This window comes from Mauremys mutica, chromosome 21 (genome assembly GCF_020497125.1).
Source record: "Mauremys mutica isolate MM-2020 ecotype Southern chromosome 21, ASM2049712v1, whole genome shotgun sequence".
In the NCBI taxonomy this organism is placed as follows: Eukaryota; Metazoa; Chordata; order Testudines; family Geoemydidae; genus Mauremys; species Mauremys mutica.
Window position 1 is genome coordinate 14,633,421 of NC_059092.1, and position 20,056 is coordinate 14,653,476.

The following is a 20,056-nucleotide window of genomic DNA, read 5'->3' on the forward strand; positions in this document are numbered from 1 at the left end:
CTTCTCTCGTCAGATAATGCTCTGCCCTCCTCACTGTAGCATCTGAGCACTTGAGTGTTGCTGTTCTCCTGCTAACAAATTGCTCGGGGTCCAGTGGCGGTGGCCAGCAGTGGCTGCCTTTAGCTGTTCTGGACCCCTCTGCCTTCAGTGCCTGGTAGCTTTTGTTTTTCACTCTCTGGCTTTAATTTTACTATGTGCTGCTTTTTAATCCAATTTTAAAATTCCACATTATAGTCGAGCGGAGGAGAAAATGTCGCCGCTGTTTTCTTAGCTCAGGGACCTTAAAACCCGGGCAGATCACGTGTGGGTCAGGCTATAAACGTGCCTGTGCTGCTTTCCACATTACAAAGCAGGAGGGGGAAGTGAGACAGTGAGAAAACAAGTAGAGAAGAAGGAAAGTGACACCAGGCAGGTAAACGCGGCAATAGCGTTTGGCTTCATCATATTTAAACAATCCCAACCTGTAACCACTGGAAAATGGTCAGTGATTTCCATACAAAGAAGAGACAAATTTTCCCTCCCCACCCACGATTAGGGAGACAGCAAACTTGGGGGATCAGTTTCTATGTATAGGGGGAGTGTATTGTGGACTATCAATGCTTCACTTTGGCTCAGAAGGCTTGTACATGTACACACACGCCCTCGTTGGCTTCCCCATCCAGGGTGTCACTATATTCCAGCAGGAACCGCTCAGGTGTCTGCGCATAGCCTAAGCGTGTGGGGGGAACCAAGGCAGGTCCCTCCTAACCTCACGCCCCCGCATTGGGACAGCATCATCAATCCATGGGCGTGTTCAGCTGGTTGATCTGCAGCTCTTGGTCCATGTGTTCTAAGTCGAAGAGGTTGACTGAGTCGGCAGCCGTGGCTGGGATGGACTCCAGGTGGGGGTCTTGGCAGGCAGGCAGCAAGATGTGCTCGTTCACCTGGGTGACCGAGTCAACGGAGTCCGTCTCGCCCTGCAGTGTGAGGACGTTCTTGAGGGACATCCCCAGCCGGGGCCCGCTGTTGGAGTTCCGCATGGACAGGGAAATGGCGCTAGGCCTGCCTTCCCCAGAGCGCCGGCAGCAGGGCAGGTACTTAGCCATGGCTCGTTTGAAGTCCCTCATGAAGAGGGGGTAGATGATGGGGTTCATGGTGCTGTTGCAGTACCCAAGCCAGGTGAGGACGTCAAAGAAGCCGGCAGGGATGCAGTCACACACTGCCTGGGAGGGAGACAGAGCACAGATTAGAACAGGCCGTGCCACCTGACCTCTCCCAGCATCAGGTGCAGTGGCATGGCAACACCTTGCTGCAATGGCTCACTTCCCACTCAGCTCTGCACAACGTGGGTCGGAGGCAAAGCCTGGCCTTTTCCCTGTTCTCCAGGGAGGCAGGTCCCCATGAGGGTTAAGAGAAAAGGAACTGCATGGGGTCCTGGGCCAGATCCCATCTGACTCAAGGGTTGGGACAGGCAGCTAAAGGAACTGCTCAGCGAATGAAGACAGGGCCATTGTGGACAAGGAAGGGAGACAAGGGCTCCAAACTCCATTTCCAGAGGGAGCTGGGTTTGACTACAGGTGCAATGGTGACGTCGTCCGCGCCCCAGACAGGTTAGATTTCAGCAGTCGGCCGCCTGTAGTGCACCCTCTCCTGGTTGATGCATGCAGCAGCACAGATTAGCAAGGAGCTCTGATCATGCACGCGCCCAGCAGCAAGGTGTTGGCATAGAGGCAGCTGTGTGGCTGGGAGGTGGTAGGCAGGAAAGCGATTTCCAAGGGGGGCTGGGCTTGGTAAACTGACTTTTAGGAAGGGCCATGACTAAAATCTCCGAATTCCTCGCTTCCTAAATCTTGGCCCTAACTCATGGTCATTGATACGGGGCTGGGTGTTTTACAAACACAAAAAAATGACAGTCCTCGCCCCAAAGAGATTACAGTCTAAAAGTCCATCTGGGCAGACCCGGGAAGGGCCAGAAGGAGGGAAGCTCCCTACCATGCAAGGCAGACGATGCCGTACCATAGACATTGAGCTAATCGCTATCAAATGCACCAGCGACCAACTCTCCTTCTCAGGGGCCTCCCCTGGGCGGGGCATCTCCGGCCTCTTCTGCCCAGGACTTACTTGTGCCATATTAGCGACAAAGAAGGGGAGCCAGGCCACGAAGAACATTCCCAGCAGGATGCCCAGGGTCAGGCTGGCCTTCAGCGCCTTTTTGCTGTGCTTATTGGCAAATTTCCTGTTCTCGCCCACGGCCACAGCTTGGCTCTGAGCTCCGGGGACCTGCAAAGGACAAGGCACCATGTGAGAAAAGGGGGCTGGCGAAAGAACACAGGCCAGGTGGGAGGACCTGCCGATCCAGCAGAGGTTGGGGGTACTGTTCACTTGTACTACGGTCGCATCTCGAGGCCCCCGGTCAGCCACTGGGGCCCCATTGTGCTAGGCACTGGACAGACATAGAACAAAGCGAGGGCCCGTCCCAAAGCTCTTGTTTTATTTGCCAGCGGTATAAAAGGTGCCTGTGCCTGTGCTCCTGGGCACTTGTACAAAGCTAAGGACCATGATGTTAAACTCTAGCGCCAGGGAAGGAGCCAAGCAGTGTTTCAGCGCCTGACAGCCAGGCTCTGTCGGAGCCGTTGAGGAAGCTGAGGGCACGTCTCAGGTACTGCAGTGAGCAGCACGGAACGAGAACCGGCACAGCGCAGAATGCTGGGCTCCAGCAATTCCCAGCCAGCAGGCCAGCCCTGGGGAGCCATTACACGCTGGCTAATCTAAGCGCAGCCCTGCGGCTATTGTCCTCCACACTAGGGATGGATCAGGGATTGGCTGCGCACAAAGGTGACTTAAAGCTCCCTTTGTGCCGCAGAGCCCGTGTCCTGCTCCAGCGTTGGCCTAACTTAACAACGATGGCGTCAGCAGCCTCGGAGCGGGGGGAAGTGGGTGGTTTGGCGTTGGCTAGATCTCCATCGCTCAGCCACAGTGGCGTTTATTACAGGCCTGTTAGCGTCTTCCTGTAAACCAGCACCAACGACCAGTGCTAAGTCCTTCCCTTGCGCTCCTTTCCACTGCCTTCAGCGCACATGCACCCCCTCAGACGAGCATCAAACTTGCTCCGCTGGGGCCTACGCCCCCAGTCCCTGCACCTAGCGGAGTCAATTCTGCCCGGCCCGATGGGGTAGCGTTTTACACCCACTACGCCCAGCTGTAGATGATGCCATAAGGAGGGAGGAGAGGGGGAAATCAGGCTCTAAGTGCTGCCTCCGTGAGTGCGCCAGGCCTCACGCACCCCCCAAAAACAACAGGGGGTGCTCAGCACCCACAGGCCATAGTCATAGGCAGCGCGTGAGCTTGCATTTGGGGACGCTGAGCAGGAGCGCGGGAAGCTCCCTAGCAGTGTTGGGGGGCCCCTGCTCTGCCCCATGGCCCCGCCTCTGCTCGGCCTCCCCCCCTCCCCCGGCCTTGCCCATGCTCCACCCTGGCTCTGGCGCGTCCCCGAGGCTTCACCCCCCCCATCTGCCTCTTCCCCTAAGGTGCCCTCCCTGCCCCCTCCTCTCCACCCCCCCCATCTGCCACTCATTGCTTGCCACCCCTCTGCCCACTCCTCTCTGTCCCCTCCCCCAAGGCCCCACCGCCCACTAAGATATCAATGATGGGCACATATTCAATAACTAGAATAGGAAGGAAGTGTATAAATATGCTGAAAATAGCCTCCCCCTCCCCAAAACTGGCAGAATGCCCCCCCATCCCCCAAAAACCCCAGCCACTAACATCTCTCCAAAACCGCCCACCAGCAAAAACAAATGTCAGCACCTGTGTTTGCTGGACTGTTACACGTATTTACTTACACACACACACACACACACACACACACTCTCTCTCTCTCTCTCTCTCTCTAACTTGAGGAAACCAAAGCAGCCATCTCTCTGCCACCCCCTCCCTGCGTGCTCCAGCCAGCTTAATGTCTAGCAACCGGGCCTGCTGCTCCATTGCACTGCACCTTGCGTGATCATTTACCTCAGGGCAAAGTGAGAGCAAAACCAGCTGATCCGCCTGGCAGCACGTAGCCCGAGGGTAACTGGCTCGCTGTAGGACGCGCAGGGCAGCAGAGACCGGGGCCCTTCGTCTGCCCAGCCCCAAGTGTTCCTTGATCCTTCCACTACCCCTTTCGGCCGGGTCTCTGCCCACCTGTAACACCACGGGCCCAAGGAGAGCTGTGCTAGCCTAGTGACAAGCTGGCGAAGCTCTAAGGCAATCACACCCCTCGTCGGGGGTTTGAAAGGCAAGCAGTTCAACGTGACACCAAGCAAATGGGATTTGTCCCCGGTGACGGCCATTCCCTTCATGCAAGAAGGAGGGACGCGGTTATCCCCGCTCCTCCTTCCACACTCTGCCGGCTTGCCTGGAGCCTTGTTTATTCCCCTCGCTTTGGCCTGCTCGAAATGAGTCACTGCACCCGATGCCAATCTCCCGCTGCCGTAAAAAGCGAGTAACCGGCCTGCAATCACTAGCTTTACCCCAGAGACAGGGGCCCAGTCCTGGACTCCGTGCCACCAGTGCAAAGGGGAGCCGGGCCAGCTGGGGCTTGTCATTGGCACTAAGGACGCAGGAGTAGTACAGAGCCAGCAGACAGGCCTAGCCTCGGGCACGGCCAGGAAAAACAGCAGGGCTGCCTGATGGGCACCTGTACGCCCGTGACCCTTGACGGCTGGAGAGGCCCTTTGCAGCTGGTATCGTTTGGCACAGCCATGAGGTGCCGCTACACTGCACCATGGACAAATGTGGCGTCTCCGCCAGCTTTGGGCGGAGAGGCGCAAACAGATTCTTTATACTCTCCCTCCCCCGGCCGCCCCAGCTGTGGACAGGGCTGACTGGGCTCAGCTGGGGCCCCAGAGAGGAAGGGAAACTGGTCGAGGTTGTAGATCTGTTACAAAGTGACGCTCAGAAGCAAAGCAGCCTCCTGGAGCGGATTGTAAATGTCAGTGTTAGAAGCCCGCCGAGAATCATATGCCTGAGTGACGAAAACAAGCAGCCACAGCTCCGTTTTATAAAGAGTCTCTTGCTGGGCTTGCGAGTTCCTTCAACGTTAGCCAAGTGCAAACGCTGGGCTGAAAGGGAAGCTTTTCAGGTCTTCGCCCCTTAAACACCAGCGTGGCTGGAGACGCCAACAGATGACAATGGCTAGAAAGAAAACACCTTGACAGAGACGTACATCACTTTAGCTCGCTGTCAGTGGGTTGTCTGTGCCAGATACGCATGGGCCCTGAGCCATAGATCAGTTAGTAGGGGGAAACTGTTGTCCTGGCCCGTGACTGGAGAACATGTGACGAGGGCACAGTGAGCTGTGCGACAATCCAATGACCCCCCCTTCTCTGGCCCTCATCCTGCACGATGCTGAGGTGCTAATTGATCTCAACAGCCATTGACTTCATTGGGAGCGGAGGGTCTCGGCCCTTTGCGGAATTGAGCCCTCGTCACAGATGGTCCCAGACACAGTGGAAACAGTAGCAGTGTTATAATGTATGAATCACTCTTCACATACTAAGCAGAGCAGCCATGGGAGGTGGGTGGGTGCTATGACCCCCATTTTACATCTGAGGAAACTGAGGCACAAAGGCCAAGCTCCTCAAAGACATTTAGCCAACTCCCATTGAAATGGCCGTGAGTTCGGTCCCGAAATACCTTTGAGGCTCTGGGTCAAAGAGATTAAGTGAATTACCTGAGTTCACACAGGGTCCGGTCAGGCTTAGTGCAGGCTCAGCACAAACTGTGAATCAAAGCACCGATGAGCTGCATAGTGCAGGGCGCACTCAAACTACATGAACTGAGGTGTATTGCATTGAATTCCCAGGGGATTTATGGTGCAATCAACCTTTGGGTGCCAAGTGTGAAAGGAACCACCATGACCCTTCACTGACAGCCCAGACCTGCCCTGCAGGGGGTGCTGTGGTTAAAAAAAAAAGCCACTGTGGAAAGAAAAATGACTAGTCACTGAACCATAATGGTTATATTATTCAGAGATTTTTTTTATTATTGCAGCAATCCAAATGCATCCCGCTCCTGAAGATCGAGTGACAATAAAGCCTACTCTCAGGGTGCATATCTAGCTATTGATTAGCACAGCAGCTTAATTACATTTGTCAAAGAAAGGGCTCAAGTGTTTCACTCTATAAGGCTCAGAGCCAGATCGGTCTTCTATTCATTCCTGCAATCGCAAATTAAATTATCCTGTCGTAATTAAATAAGTTGCAGCTTGCTGAGCTGCCCCCCACCCCCACCCCTTCAAGGAACAGAAGAGATTTAAAACATAACACCCTGATGGCGCTCTGCTTTGCATGTTATTTTTACCTATCATCCCATTTAAATTCATTCAGTGGTGGAGACAAATGCCAGCTGTACTATTAGAGACGTAACAAGACTCTTTTTGTTATATACCAGCTACTCTCATTCCTTGTACAGCTTGATCAGGAAAGCTTAATTTTTTCACTCCATTGGCTTAACTGGGAGCAGGATGTTTATGTTCTAAGCCCCTGATTCAACAACACGTGAGCACGTGCTGAACTTGAGCACTCACTTAAGTCCCATTGATTTAAACATGGGCTTTAAAAGTGCTTGGCTGAAATGAGACCTAATACAGCTGGTAAAGTCCTTGCTGTCCAGGGTGCTGAAAGCCCTCCATTTTTATCAATGACGGACACTGTTTCACAGACCGAAGTTCATCAGTGTGAATACAGATGTTAGTTAAAGAAACCTGCTGGGTCAGAGCCCAGCAGTGGATCTCACCTAGAATGTTTAAATGCCTTTTGTGGCAAAATCTGATCTCTCAAAAAAGGCTTTTCAAAATTGCTCCAGTATTTTGTCTATTTATTCTCTGCTTCTCCTTCCACCTATTAAAATACTCTAGGATTTATCCACAAGTGAGTTGGCTGGGTCAGAGACTCCCAGCTCCTTATGTGAAAGAAAAAGAACAGCAAGCTAAATCAAGGTATTTAAAAGCAATTAAGTTTATCTTTTCGCTGTAGGATACTAGGTCTATAGAGACCATTACTAGAGAATTAAAGCTGTTACATTTCGTAACAAATAATTTTCTCCTGCAGAAATATATATTATATGCAAAATCTTTCATGTGTAAAAACACATCTAGCAGCGCAACCAGTGATTTTTTGAAAAAGGAGTCTATGCTGTATCTTGCTTAATAGTGTAGCCTATATAATAAAATCAGAAGAAGCGTATTCAAAATAATGTAGTGTGGAAGAATTTCAAATTCTCTACCAGTTAGAACTAATTTCTTCCCATATGTATGCAGCAGCCGATGCCCATATACATATATAAACCCACACACATAATTAGAAAGATTTGTGATTGGAAAATGAGATACATTAGCTTGCATATTACATGTGTGATGGCTAAGGCTAAGATTTTTGTCACGGATATTATTAGTAAAAGTCACGGAAAGATCATGGAAAAAAAAGAAAAATTCATGGAAGCCGTAGGACCTGTCTGTGACTTTTACTAAAAATATCTGTGACAAAATGGGGATCTGTGGGTCCCCACACCGCCTGAAGAGGGGCAGCTGCGCAGGGGCTAGGAGCTTGGGGGTTCCCCCACCACCCACAGTGTCTGGGAGCTGTGGGGTGCCCCCACCACCCACTGGGGATGGGAGCTGCAGGATACCCCTGCCACCCACAGCTCCAGGGGCCGACGGTGGCCAGGAGTTCAGGGATTCCCCCACGGCAGCTGGAAGCTCAGGGGTTCCCCTGCCATGGCCAGGATTTGCAGGGTTCCCCCACCACCCACGGCAGTCAGGAGCTGTGGAGTACCCTGCCACCTGTGGCGGCTTGGAGCTCTGGGGGCCACCAGAGGCAGTGGGGTAACCCACAGCTCCCTGCCCCCATGGGCGGCAGGGGACCCTGCAGATCCTGACCACCTAAGGCTGAAGTCACGGAGGTTGCTGGAAGTCATGGATTCCATGACCTCCATGACTATGTCCTAGCCTTAGTGATGGCAATAGCCATATAACAAATTGTGGAACCACGTCATAAATTGCATTTATCACCTACTACTGACAATTTTCACCTGCCCATTAGCCATCTATATTTCTATTCAGACTGCTTCTAACTTTCCACATCCTGAATAGCTTAAATCAGCTACCCGTTTGGTGGAGGTGGGGAGAGCCTGATATGTACAGCTATGCAGATAGTCCATCTTCTCCCACAAATATTGCTGTGGGCTGAGTTGATAAATGGACACTATTCAGCACTGGCTCAGTGATGGATTTAAAGTCCAATGTTTCATGACACATCAGGGCTAGGGATCAGTGATTTATAGCACTGGAGACTAAGTGAAAATCCTCCATTACTGGGCCAAGTAATTCCATTGGCTTTGTTGGAATTTCATTAGTATAAATCAAGAATGACTCAGAGGAGAATCTTGGGCCATCACAAAGGACGTAAGGCCCATATTTTAAAGGGGCTTAGATGTTGCTCTGCTCAGCATTGCAACATCTAACTGATTTAGGAGCTTAAGTCTCATTTTCAAAAGAGAGAGAGGCACTTAGCCTTCTAAGTCCCATTATTGAAACTTCAGTTCCCAAATGCCTAAGTCATTTTAAAGAGGAGACCCAGGCTCCTAATTTGGTTAGACTTTGCAACACTGAGCAGAATCACACTTAAATACCCATGTCCTTGTACACTCGTACTGTCAGTAATTCATTCTCACTGTGAGTGCTGCTTTCATCTCGCTACGCCTCCTGAATCGATACAGTTGTACTTATTAGTTCATTGATTAAATGCTCTTTTTTTAAGCAAGTTGGCAAATTAAAATACACTTGCCTGGAACATTAGTAACTGTCATGACAGCTGAAAGTGACAGAGCGGGGAGATTTCTTTGGCATTGTTTTTTAAGTGCAGCGGGCGAGACTGTATTAGTCATCTCAGCCTTCCGTTCCCTTCACCAAGCTGGTGAATGTATGGCTGGCCAATTCCTAGTTACAACTATTACTGAACTCATCGCTGAGGTTAATTATTAGATTTCCTGGTGCAGACAAATAGAAGCTGAGTGGGCTGCACTAAAGGCTTGCTGCAGAAATCTTGGGGTTTGGGGTGTAATTTTCTCCACCCTTTTCTAATCCTACCACTCATCCAGCTATCACAGGGCAGAACTGACGCATGCCTACATGGCCAGTGCATGGGCTTAGCTGAGACTTAAGTGATGCATAGGCCTTACGCTGCCCCTCGGCGCAGGAGAGAGACAAGGTAGGTGAGGGAATGTCTTTACTGGACAAACTTCTGTTCATGGCAGGGGCAAGCTCTCGGGCTGCACTGGAGTCAGTGAAACTCTATAGCGAAAGCTCTTGCAAAGGAAGTTTATTTCTTGCGACTCCCAACCCCACCACGGTCCTGCAAAGCTCAGCACACAGCCATGGGAACATGCTCTTCTTAAAAGAAACCAAAAAATGGTGTCACCTGCTTTGAAGCTGCTGTCAATCCAGATACTTTGCCCCACCCACCCCTTCCCCAGCCATAATCAGCACTGACACACCCCCACACCTAGCAATTTGAGGGGAATGGGAAATTATTCCTTTCTTGAGACTGACAACAAGCTCTGCAATTCTTAATAATGGGCATGACAGCTTCTCCTCCTCCGTACAGTTATTTTGGTGACTGCTGTTACCTTCTCCACAAGTGAATGAGCGAGAAGCAGGGCGAGCGAGAGACTGAGCCTCTTTTTCTTTAGAAAAACTCCTGGGCTCCCCAGCATTCGTAAAGGCCAGACTGTGAAATCCCATCATGATCTGGATTGCCAGACGCCTGTGAGAACCAAAGTACCACATGCCAAGCAGGGGACTGAACGAGGGAGGGGGTCAGGAGGACCACTGCAGGAGAGAAATAACTTCTGCTGATTTTAAGGAGATGGCACCTGGATTCTATTCCCAGCATGCATCTCTGAGCAAGTCACTGAACTGCCCTGTGCCTCAGTTTCCCCATCTATAAAATGGGGGTAAATAATATTTAAACGCACATCCCAGGGGTGCTGGGAGGCATAATTAATCGAGTTCTATGAGATTCTAGAAGGAAGGGTGCTCTAGGCATGCAAAAGGTTGTCCCAAGGTGCCTAGAGACAGGATAGAGAGAGATTTGGGGGGGGGGAAACTGGAAGGAGTTAGACACTTTACATTAAACTATGCTCTAAGTTTTCTCCTCCCTGTAAGAAACCTTGTCATTTCTGGGCATCACTGGACAGGCATCTCTCACCCATCATGTACTTTGATCCCCTTGAAGGCAATAGATTAAATAACACACTCATCTGAGAGAACCAAAACATACTGACAAGAGCGTTAAACCAAGAAAAGCCTAAAATCATCAACCCTTGAACTCTTAACTCATCCAATACACGGCGTTATTTATGCCAAGAAGAACCATCTATTTTTAAATGCTCCAGGTCATTTTCCCCCTCCTTTTCTTTGCTAGCATCTCAATCATTCAGAAATGAATGTTGGTATTCTTCAGATCTCTAAACATAACTATCCTTCGACTGCATCTAAGAGCTTGAACCTCTGGGAACTGGCTTTCCCGCACATACTCTTCACTTAGAAAAGGATTTTTTTCCATAGACACTAAAGCAATCTGGACGCAAAGAGGATCTCCACTTACTCACACCGGTGCAAAGCCAGAGTAACGCCAGCGGAGTTCCCAAGTATAAAACTGATGTGAGTGGGAAAGCAGACCCCTTGCGCTGTTCCCTGGGGAGAAAAACTTTTAAACTAACAAAATAAAATCCACTTTTGCCAGTGGCCTGGGATCAGCGCAATCACCAGCAGGGCTTCCCGGTTATCCCATGGACTAACAAAGAATTTAAACAAACGGTCTGACAGGTGAGACTGTGGATGCAGCTAAATACTAGGCTCTCCTCAGCATTCCCAGGGCACAATCAACAGCCCATTGTTCTTCCGGAGTGAATATCAGTGGGGAAATAACCAAGAACTACAAACGCCCGCAGGTCCTGGGTCGCCTCGCACCTGCTTTGGAGTAAATCAGGTGTAACTGCACTGTAAAACCAGGCCCCTGGACTCTGGCTCTGAGTTCCGTCAACTGATTTACTCCTGATTTGCACTCTTGCAATGAGCGCAGAATCAGGCCAACTAGCTCCTGGGAGGGTGCAGGCCCCCTACTGATGACAGAACAAGGACTAATGGTCTCAGGTTGCAGTGGGGGAGGTTTAGGTAGGATATTAGGAAAAACTGTTTCACTAGGAGGGTGGTGAAGCACTGGAATGGGTTCCCTAGGAAGGTGGTGGAATCTCCATCCTTAGAGGATTTTTAAGGTCAGTCTTGACAAACCCTGGCTGGGATGATTTAGCTGGGGATTGGTCCTGCTTTGAGCAGGGGGTTGGACTAGATACCTCCTGAGGTCCCTTCCAACCCTGATATTCTATGATTCTATGATACTGAGTGAGTGCACTCAGCCTCTCACAGGATCAGGCCCAGATACTCTAACTCCATTGCTGTCTCCAGCTCAGCACCGCTGAGAGCGAACCAAACAGACTGGACCCCAGCCCTGAGGTTTTGCCACATGGAATATCCTTATTTACATTGTGCAACTCAGAAAACTTTCCTTCAACTATCAGGTGCATGTGGCAGAATGTCCTCAGCGTGGATTTTCTGTTTTGGAGGGTTTTAGTAGTTGAAGTATAAACAAACCTCTATGAGTCAAATCCTGAGCTGGTCTCTCACACACACACACACACGCACGCACGCACGCACGCGCACACACTCACACACACACACACACACACACTCACACACACACACACACACACACACACCCCGCTTTGTTAAACGCTGGACTAGATACTAGTCGTGTACCGGCTTTGGTTCTCTCTCATACCAGTAGCGTGCCGTGTTCACACCATCCCTCTTTTACAAATGGCACTTCAAGGGGTGGGCCTCTTACCTCAGCCACAAACGAGGCTCTTCCTCCCTGATGTTGCACCTGACACAAGGCTCCCGAAGAGGAAGGCTGCTCTTGTGGTGAAGGCACCGTGCTGGGATTCAGCGCTGTGTCCTAAGCTCTGCCACAGACTCTGTGTGGGACCTTGGGTAAGTCACCTAATTTCTCTGGGCCTCAGCTGCCCCACTGTAAAATGCGGGTGGTAAATATTCCTTTGTGTTTCTTGTCTGTTTAGATCTCAAGATCTTTGAGGCAGGGTCTGTCTCTCGCTATGGGTATGTACAGCACCTAGCACAATGGGGCCTCCAGCTCAGCTGGGGTCTCTACAGGCCCAGCTCCACAAAGGGGCTTAGACATCACAATGCTGAGGTGCCTAAACCATCACAGGAAAGCCTGAGTGAGGTGCTAGGCTCCCCATGCAATGAATAGCTGCATAGCTAGGCTATGTGCTTCAAGGCTGTGGGGAGAGGTGGGGGACGGAGGGCTGAGCCAGGGCTGTGGGGAGAGGTGGGGGATGGAGGGCTGAGCCAGGGCTGTGGGGAGAGGTGCGGGATGGAGGTCTGAGCCAGGGCTGTGGGGAGAGGCGGGGGACGGAGGCCTGTGGGGAGAGGCGGGGGATGGAGGCCTGTGGGGAGAGGCGGGGGATGGAGGCCTGTGGGGAGAGGCGGGGGATGGAGGGCTGAGCCAGGGCTGTGGGGAGAGGCGGGGGATGGAGGGCTGTGGGGAGAGGTGGGGGATGGAGGGCTGAGCCAGGGCTGTGGGGAGAGGCGGCGGAACGAGGGCTGTGGGGAGAGGTGCGGGATGGAGGTCTGAGCCAGGGCTGTGGGGAGAGGCGGGGGACGGAGGCCTGTGGGGAGAGGCGGGGGATGGAGGCCTGTGGGGAGAGGCGGGGGATGGAGGGCTGAGCCAGGGCTGTGGGGAGAGGCGGGGGACGGAGGCCTGTGGGGAGAGGCGGGGGATGGAGGGCTGAGCCAGGGCGGTGGGGAGAGGCAGGGGATGGAGGGCTGTGGGGAGTGGCGGGGGACGGAGGGCTGAGCCAGGCCTGTGGGGAGAGGTGGGGGGACAGAGGGCTGAGCCAGGGCTGTGGGGAGAGGCGGGGGATGGAGGTCTGAGCCAGGGCTGTGGGGAGAGGCGGGGGACGGAGGTCTGAGCCAGGGCTGTGGGGAGAGGCGGGGGATGGAGGGCTGTGGGGAGAGGTGCGGGATGGAGGTCTGAGCCAGGGCTGTGGGGAGAGGCGGGGGATGGAGGGCTGTGGGGAGAGGTGCGGGATGGAGGTCTGAGCCAGGCCTGTGGGGAGAGGTGGGAAGGGGCAGGGACGCTCACCTCAGCCCGGGGATGGGGAAAAAATCCAGAGATTTGAGCGTTCTATCACAAGACCACGAGGGAGGCGTCATTTTCCTTAGCAATCACGTCGCTGGTGATAAATTCACACAAGTTGGCACGTCTGTCCTAGTTCAGCAGCCCCTTCTGCCCACCCGCCTCCCCCTGTCCCCCATGCACCCCAAGGGACACAGGGCGGCCCAGCCCCAACTTCCCCTCACCCTCTCGTAAGCCACCTCAGCTGCCTGTTTGTAGCCAGGCCTCTCCCCTGTTGTTCACGGTGGCTTTGGGAGTCTCTCCTTTGCTGCTGTGACCCTTTCCTCTGCCTCCCCCCCCCAAGTTTTACAGTGCCGCTCCATCCCCTCGTCGGGGCCGTTCGCCTCACTTCATGCTGCGCCAGCACCCTTCTGACATGAGGGCCAGCTTCTCACAGCTCCTCCACCCCCTCCCATTGACACCCGACTCTCCCCTCCCGCCTCGCTCCTCCTGGTCTGATTCGCAGAAGTGCCATCCTGTTTGGAGGCTTCCCTTTCCGACACGCCCTCGCCCCCCGGAGCCACCGACGCCGACCGAGCCCGTGAGCTGGCTGTCCCACTGTGCAGAGCCTGCCCCGACCCTTTGCCCCTCCTCAGGTGTGATGGAGGAGGTTGTACCTGCCAGATCCATTGCTCAGAGATTCATGTGGGTGCACGGGACAAGCCAACACTTAGTGCCTCAGCCTGGGACCAATCCTGCAAGGTGCTGAGCTGCTTCTGCCCAGTGTTATGCCCCATCAACACCCACTGCAGACAGCGGGCATGGAAGGCACTCAGCACCTTGCTGGCTCGGGCTCTGTTCAGCACATTTTTAGCTTAACTGCTTCGTCTAAGCTCCATCGGGGAGTGCTTCTGAGTTTGCCAGAGAAACACTGGAGGAGATGAGTCACTGCCTCTCACTTGGCCTTCCAGCGTGTTGTTCTGCAGGGCCCTTTGCTGCAAGGGCTATTGATTCAATAACAAGGAGGGCCCTGGAGTGAAGCCCAGGAACGTGCAGGAGAAGGCCATGCAAAAGGTATTTGCATAATAACAGTGAGCGATCCTTAGGAATGAGTGTGCACAGTATAGCCCCCTCTGGCTGAGGATCAGAATCATGTAATCACCCCCCCCCCCCAGCCCCGGGGGTGTGCCTACCCTGCTATTAAAACCCACTCGGGCTAAGGGGCTGTGTCGATGTCCGGGCTCAAGCTGCAGCCCAAGCTCTAGGACCCTGCAAGTTGAGAGGGAGGGTCCAACCCTCCACCCTTAGCCTGAGCCCAGGAGCTCCACTGGCACAGGCCAGCTGCGGGTGTCTCGTGCCAGTGTAGACGTGCCATGAGAGGCAGGTAAGTATCACCATGCTCATTTTACCGCTAGGGAAATTGGAGGTGCAGAAAGGGGAAGTGACTTGCCCCAGGTCACCCAGCCAGTCAGTGGCAGAGCAAGGGACAGACCCCAGGTCTCCCAAATCTGCCCCATATAAATCCATAACGACTGGCAATTCAGCCCTCCCATGGCTCGAGTGCAGCAGAGGCCCCCACACATTCCCGGTCCAGCCAGGTTTGTCGAGCTGAGTAAGATGGTCCAGGCCAAGCCAGGTTCTGCTAACCTCACCCACCGTTTCTAATCCAGACAAACCCCGACACGTACCCACCGAGACGGACCACGAGGAACGCCCCCCCCGGGGCTGTGGGAGCCCCTTTCCCCCTCACACTCGCTGCTTCCTCCCTTGGCATCGTGCGGCAAGGCTCCCTGAGCCCAGCCCGTAGTCTCTTCCCGCTCTCTCCGCAGTCGTCGTTACTCGGTGGCATTCCTCGCTGTGGGAAAGCGGCTGCCCGAAGACCTGGAGGCTGCTGACCCAGGTCAACGGCACTTTGCTGTAACCTAGGCCCCAATCCAGCTGCCACTGAAGTCAGCAGGGGACTTCCCCACCGCTGGATCAAGCTCCTATTTCACAAGCGATCACAGAAACCACCGGAGAGGAAAGGACGGGGGCAGAGATCTCCTGGGAGGATATTGACTATTAAGCCCCACTGAAGAGCTGTGGGGAAGGGGTGGGGGAATTTCCCTCAGCTTCTCCTCGCCCCAGTTAAACCCCTTCTCAAAATGGCTTTAATTAGTCCCCATTCCCCAAACCGCCTCTTAATTCCTCTTGTAAATGATCATCACATCAGTGTTAACTTTCCAACCTATAAACAAAGGAACTTTTTCAAGGTGGGGGAAGGAGAGAGGGGGAAGAATCCAGCTGAACTTGCCGATAACTGTTTCTCATGATCCTTTCTAATCCTTCCACCTTGCGAGGTCAGGGGGCTGTTGGGGAGGGAAAGCACCGGGTGTGGGGGGGTGTCAGTCCTCAGGCTCCCTCTGCTGCATAAATTGCTTGACTCACCCCCCATTCATCCCCCGGCCCTGCTGCAGCTCAGCCCAAGGCTTCAGCATCCCCTGCGACTTTCTCTGCCTGAAAGATTCCACCTCTTCGATGGGTTTAAAAGCCACAGAGCTCAAGCTCCGGCGGTCCCCACCACAGCTGGTTTCATGGGCGGGGTATGATTTTTTTGCTAGCCTTCCCAGGAGAGGGTGAAACCCACCGGCTTGGCTGTGGGATCAGCAGGCATGAAGCAAGCAGCCCCTTCTGCACGCACCCAGGGCCAATCACCACCAGCACAGTCAAACCTCGTTACCTGTTGCAGGGGTTCGTCGGAGGTGCTGGCCATGGTGGTGGTGAGCGATGCCACCTGCACAGCTTGCTTCCTGGCAGCCAAGAGGATCCGGCAGTAGGTGAAGGAGATAGCCATGGACGGGAGGAAGAAAGTCAGGCAGGAGGCTATCAGAGCATAGGGCAGACTGACCAGGAGCCTGCATTGGTCCTCTTCCACGTGGGAGGTGCCATTGAGGGGCCTGATCTCAAACTCCAGCTCGTGCCACCCCATTTTGATGGGCAGGAAGGAGGCCAGGGCGGCCAAGGTCCAGGTAGCAAAGATGAGCCACACGGCCCTGCAGGAGGTCATCCTGAGCTTGTACTTGAGCGGGGAAATGATGAGCAGGTACCTGTCCAGGCTGATGACGCAGAGGTTGAGGATGGAGGCACTGCAGCACATGACGTCGAAGGAGTACCAGATGGAGCAGAATTCGCCCTCCAGCACCCACCGGCCGTACAGCTGGTTCAGCATGGCTGGGGGCATGACCACCACACCCACCATCAGGTCGGACATGAAGAGGGACACCAGGAAGTAGTTGGAGGTGTTGCGCAGGGAGCGCTGCGTGAAGATCAGCAGGATGAGCAGGACGTTCCCCAGGGTGGTCAGCAGGATGATGAAGCAGAGGAAGGCGGCCACCCAGCTGCTCCCCACAGCCACGGACCTCTCCCCAACCACACTGGCATTAGGGCTCCCAAAATCTGCTGCCATTGAGGAGCTGGGGAGACGAGGGGCTGGGTGAGGAGGAGGGCAGCTAACAACTCCCCTGGGGTGGCTCGGCACAGACCAAAGACCAGGACTAGGTGATCATTGCCATGGGCCAGCTTGTAAAGGAAAGAAGTGTGATCCAGCTCTTGCTTCCTCTGTCCCTCTCTCTCTCTCCCCCTCTTCTCCTCCTCTCTCTTCACTGGCAACCAAGGCAGAATGACACGCTCAGGAGCCGATCAGCAGAAGAAAGGTTCCCCCCACCCCACGGCTCATACTGAGGCATTTCCTAGTAACTGCAAATGCCACTTAGACGCCTGCTTGGCCGCCTCTGGGTAGAGGCTGGTGCGGGGAGCCGATGCCCCTGAGTTCCTAGCTCTGCTTCTCTCTCTCCCTTCTCCTTGTCTTACCTGTAGGGCTCTTTCTTCTTCTAGGGGCCGCGAGCCTTTTCCTTTCAGCTGCTGTGTGTCCGATCACAGCTGCTGCTGCACACAGAGCAGGCAAGAGGCAGAATAAACCCTGATGCAGGGGAAGCGAGAGGCTCCTACAGAGTCTTGCTTGTGGGAGAAAGCTGCAACGTGCAGGTGTGTGTGAAGGCAGCACAGAGGTGTCGCCCCCTTGGCCAGAGGTGGGTGTGTGCGTGAGCATCCTCCTGCCCCCTTAGCATCCTCCTTCCCCCGTACTCTTGCTAAAGGAAACAGGGATCTAGTCTAAATCCTATAGAGTAGCAATTGGAGCGCTTTCTTTTCTGCCCTTAAAGCGACAGCAAACACTGTCTCCCCCCACACTCCACCAGCCCTCCCCCTCCACCGAGCAGCTTGGGTTAAAGAGGAAGATCTAGCACAAGAGGGTAAAGTTAACATCAGGGAGCCCATCAATAGGTTTGAGGCTAAAAACAGCCATGCAGGGCTGCACTGATCAGCAAGGATTTAATCCCAGTCACTGAGCCCGACGGATGGTTTAATCCGGCAACACAAAAACACACTATGATCTCAGCAAAACAGCCAGCAAGGGTGTCAGGCTGTTCCCGCAGGGGGACTTTCTGGGATCCCCCTTCCTGCCTAGGCGTTAAAGGCACGATCCAAACCCCACTGCAATCAATGAGCATCTTTGGTGGCTCAGGCCCAGGTACTGTGACCCTCACCATGGCATCGGAGCACGAGAAAAGTCAGTGAGCGGGAAAACCGTCACAGGCAGGAGGTCCGTTCGGAAATGGAAGACGCCTGGTTGCGTCGGTCACTTGAAAACTGCACACCACGCTGGGTGACCTGTCCGCATGGGAAGGGACACGGGCGAGGGGGCAACTGGTCTCACTTACCACCCAAGGCAACACGGGAGAGGGAAACTCTTTGGGGGTCGTTTGGAGAAGTTCGCTTTGTTCTGGTTTTTAACCACTTCTTGCTCATTTTCCTCCCCCTCGACGTCCTCTGCTATTGGAGTGAGGCACGGGCCAGGGCCTCAGCTGGCGTAACTCAGGTATCGCTCCACTGAAGCCAGTTGACACCCGCTGGGTGACGACGGGCGCCTGGATTTACAGGTGGGTGCAACACAGACATTAGTCTCCAAAAGACGACGAGGTGGCCTGGCAGAGTCACCTGAATCTCTTTTCCGTTTGCCTCGACACACCCCGCTACCAACCGCGCGTGTCAGCCATGTATCCAGCTCCTGTTCCCCACTCCCCCGCCTCCTGCCCGGTACCACACTCACCTGGTGCACCGGGGTGTTAATCCAACCCCAAACCTACAATGGCTAGTGCCCAGCCAAGGCCTCTGCTGCATGCTCGGAGAGTCCCAGGGACATCAACAGGACCCGTTGTGGGTGCAGTGACTGTCATGCCTACTAAACCCTGAAACAGGCTGCTGGTGTACTGAGACCACAGCCCAGCACGCTGACCAATATTCACACAGTCATAGAACTGTAGGGCAGCTCAAGAGGTCCCCTAGTCCGATGGTTCTCAATCAGGGGTAGGGGTAGCCCAGAGGGTACTCAGAGGGCACATCAGCTCATCGAGATCAGTGTTTCTCAGCATGATTGCAGCCCCCAGGGGGGTTACAGGACAGGTTTTGGGGTGGGGGTCACACGGGCAGGGCCAGCATTAGGGGGTGGCAAGCAGGGCAATTGCCCGGGGTTGCACCCCACCGGGGGCCCCGCAAAGCTAAGTTACATGCTTCAGCCTCGCTGCCTGCAGCTCGGGCTTCACACCAGGCTCACAAGTGAAAACCAGGCTCAAGTGTCACACGGACGTGTAAGTACAATATTTGTATTCCAAGCCATTTGTTTTATAAGTGTATGGTAAAAATGAGAAAGTCAGCACAATAGTCGTGTGGCTGTGACGCTTTTGTATTTTGATGTCTGATTTTGTACACGAGTCGTTTTTAAGTGAGGGGACCTGGGGGGGCAGGGGGTACGCAAGACAAATCAGACTCCTGGAAGCGGGACAGTCATCTGGAAAGGTTGAGAACCACTGATCTAGTCCCGACTCCCCTGCCCCCATGCTAAGGCAGGACAAAGTACACCTAGATCATCCCTGGCAGGGTATGTCCAACCTGTCCTTAAAACCCTCCAATGGTGGGGATGCCACAGTCTCCCTAGATAACTTCACTAGAAGCTTCACTATACTTAGAATCAGCAAGTGGTTCCGAATATCCAACCCTCTCTGTAGACTAAGCCAATTGCTTCTTGTCCTGTCTTCAGAGAACATGGAGACCAACTGATCTCACTGTTTCCTTATATCCGCCCCCATCCATCTGGTGTTTTTGTCTTATACTCAGATTGGAAGATCTATAGGGCAGGGACTTTTTCTGTGTTTGTACAGCACCTAGCACCATGGGATCCTGGCCGCTGGCTGGGACTCCTAGGCATTACAGCAATATAAAGAATAAGACGACTATTTGGTCCTCCTCCCTAAACCCTAGAGCCTTTTCAGCGCTTCATATTTTTATTTAGTTAAAAAAAAACCCTTTCAAATCTTTAACTCTTATTAAATACCTACAATCAAGAGCAGCTCCAATAAATGTGGCGGGGGAAAAAAACTACACAGCTTTGTGTTTTGAACAAGTCACCTCAGGGTGCTTCTAAGATAGTTAATTTGCTGCTGTTGTTTAATTATCCAGCCACTGGACTGTTTCATGCTACAAAAGAACGTCTTTCTGGGATTCACATTTGCAGAGATGGGGCCGGATTCTGCACTGTTGCGCTGGCAAGGACTAGAGTTATGCATTTAGCTTCAACAGGGTTACTTTGGTTTGGCACCAGTAGAGTAGAGAGCAGAATTTGGCCTATTTTCCCTGCAATGCTGATGGATCAGCGAAGCTTTAAATATTTAACATCATTTCCCGAGTAAGATGTTTGTCTCCCTTTTCCGGATGGGTGGGTGAATGCCAGCCAGAGTTTATTGTGC

General features: G+C 53.3%; 1 protein-coding gene across 1 annotated transcript; it reads right to left on the reverse strand.

The window, feature by feature from the left end:
- Positions 1-575: 575 nt before the first annotated feature.
- Positions 576-16,662, reverse strand: HTR6 (5-hydroxytryptamine receptor 6). Its single transcript, XM_044996548.1, has 3 exons — positions 15,937-16,662; positions 2,101-2,259; positions 576-1,202 (listed from the first exon to the last, which is right to left on the reverse strand). The coding sequence occupies exons 1-3, from the start codon at positions 16,660-16,662 to the stop codon at positions 777-779; spliced, it is 1,311 nt and encodes a 436-aa protein (XP_044852483.1). The 3' UTR covers positions 576-776.
- Between the last annotated feature and the right edge of the window lie 3,394 nt (positions 16,663-20,056).

Coding starts and splice junctions, on each gene's coding strand:
- HTR6 (XM_044996548.1), bottom strand. CDS start 16,662: ATGGCAGCAGATTTTGGGAGCCCTAATGCCAGTGTGGTTGGGGAGAGG. Junction 2,260..15,936: donor CCGACGAACCCCTGCAACAG/GTAACGAGGTTT, acceptor TGTCCTTTGCAG/GTCCCCGGAGCTCAGAGCCA. Junction 1,203..2,100: donor TTGTCGCTAATATGGCACAA/GTAAGTCCTGGG, acceptor TCTCCCTCCCAG/GCAGTGTGTGACTGCATCCC.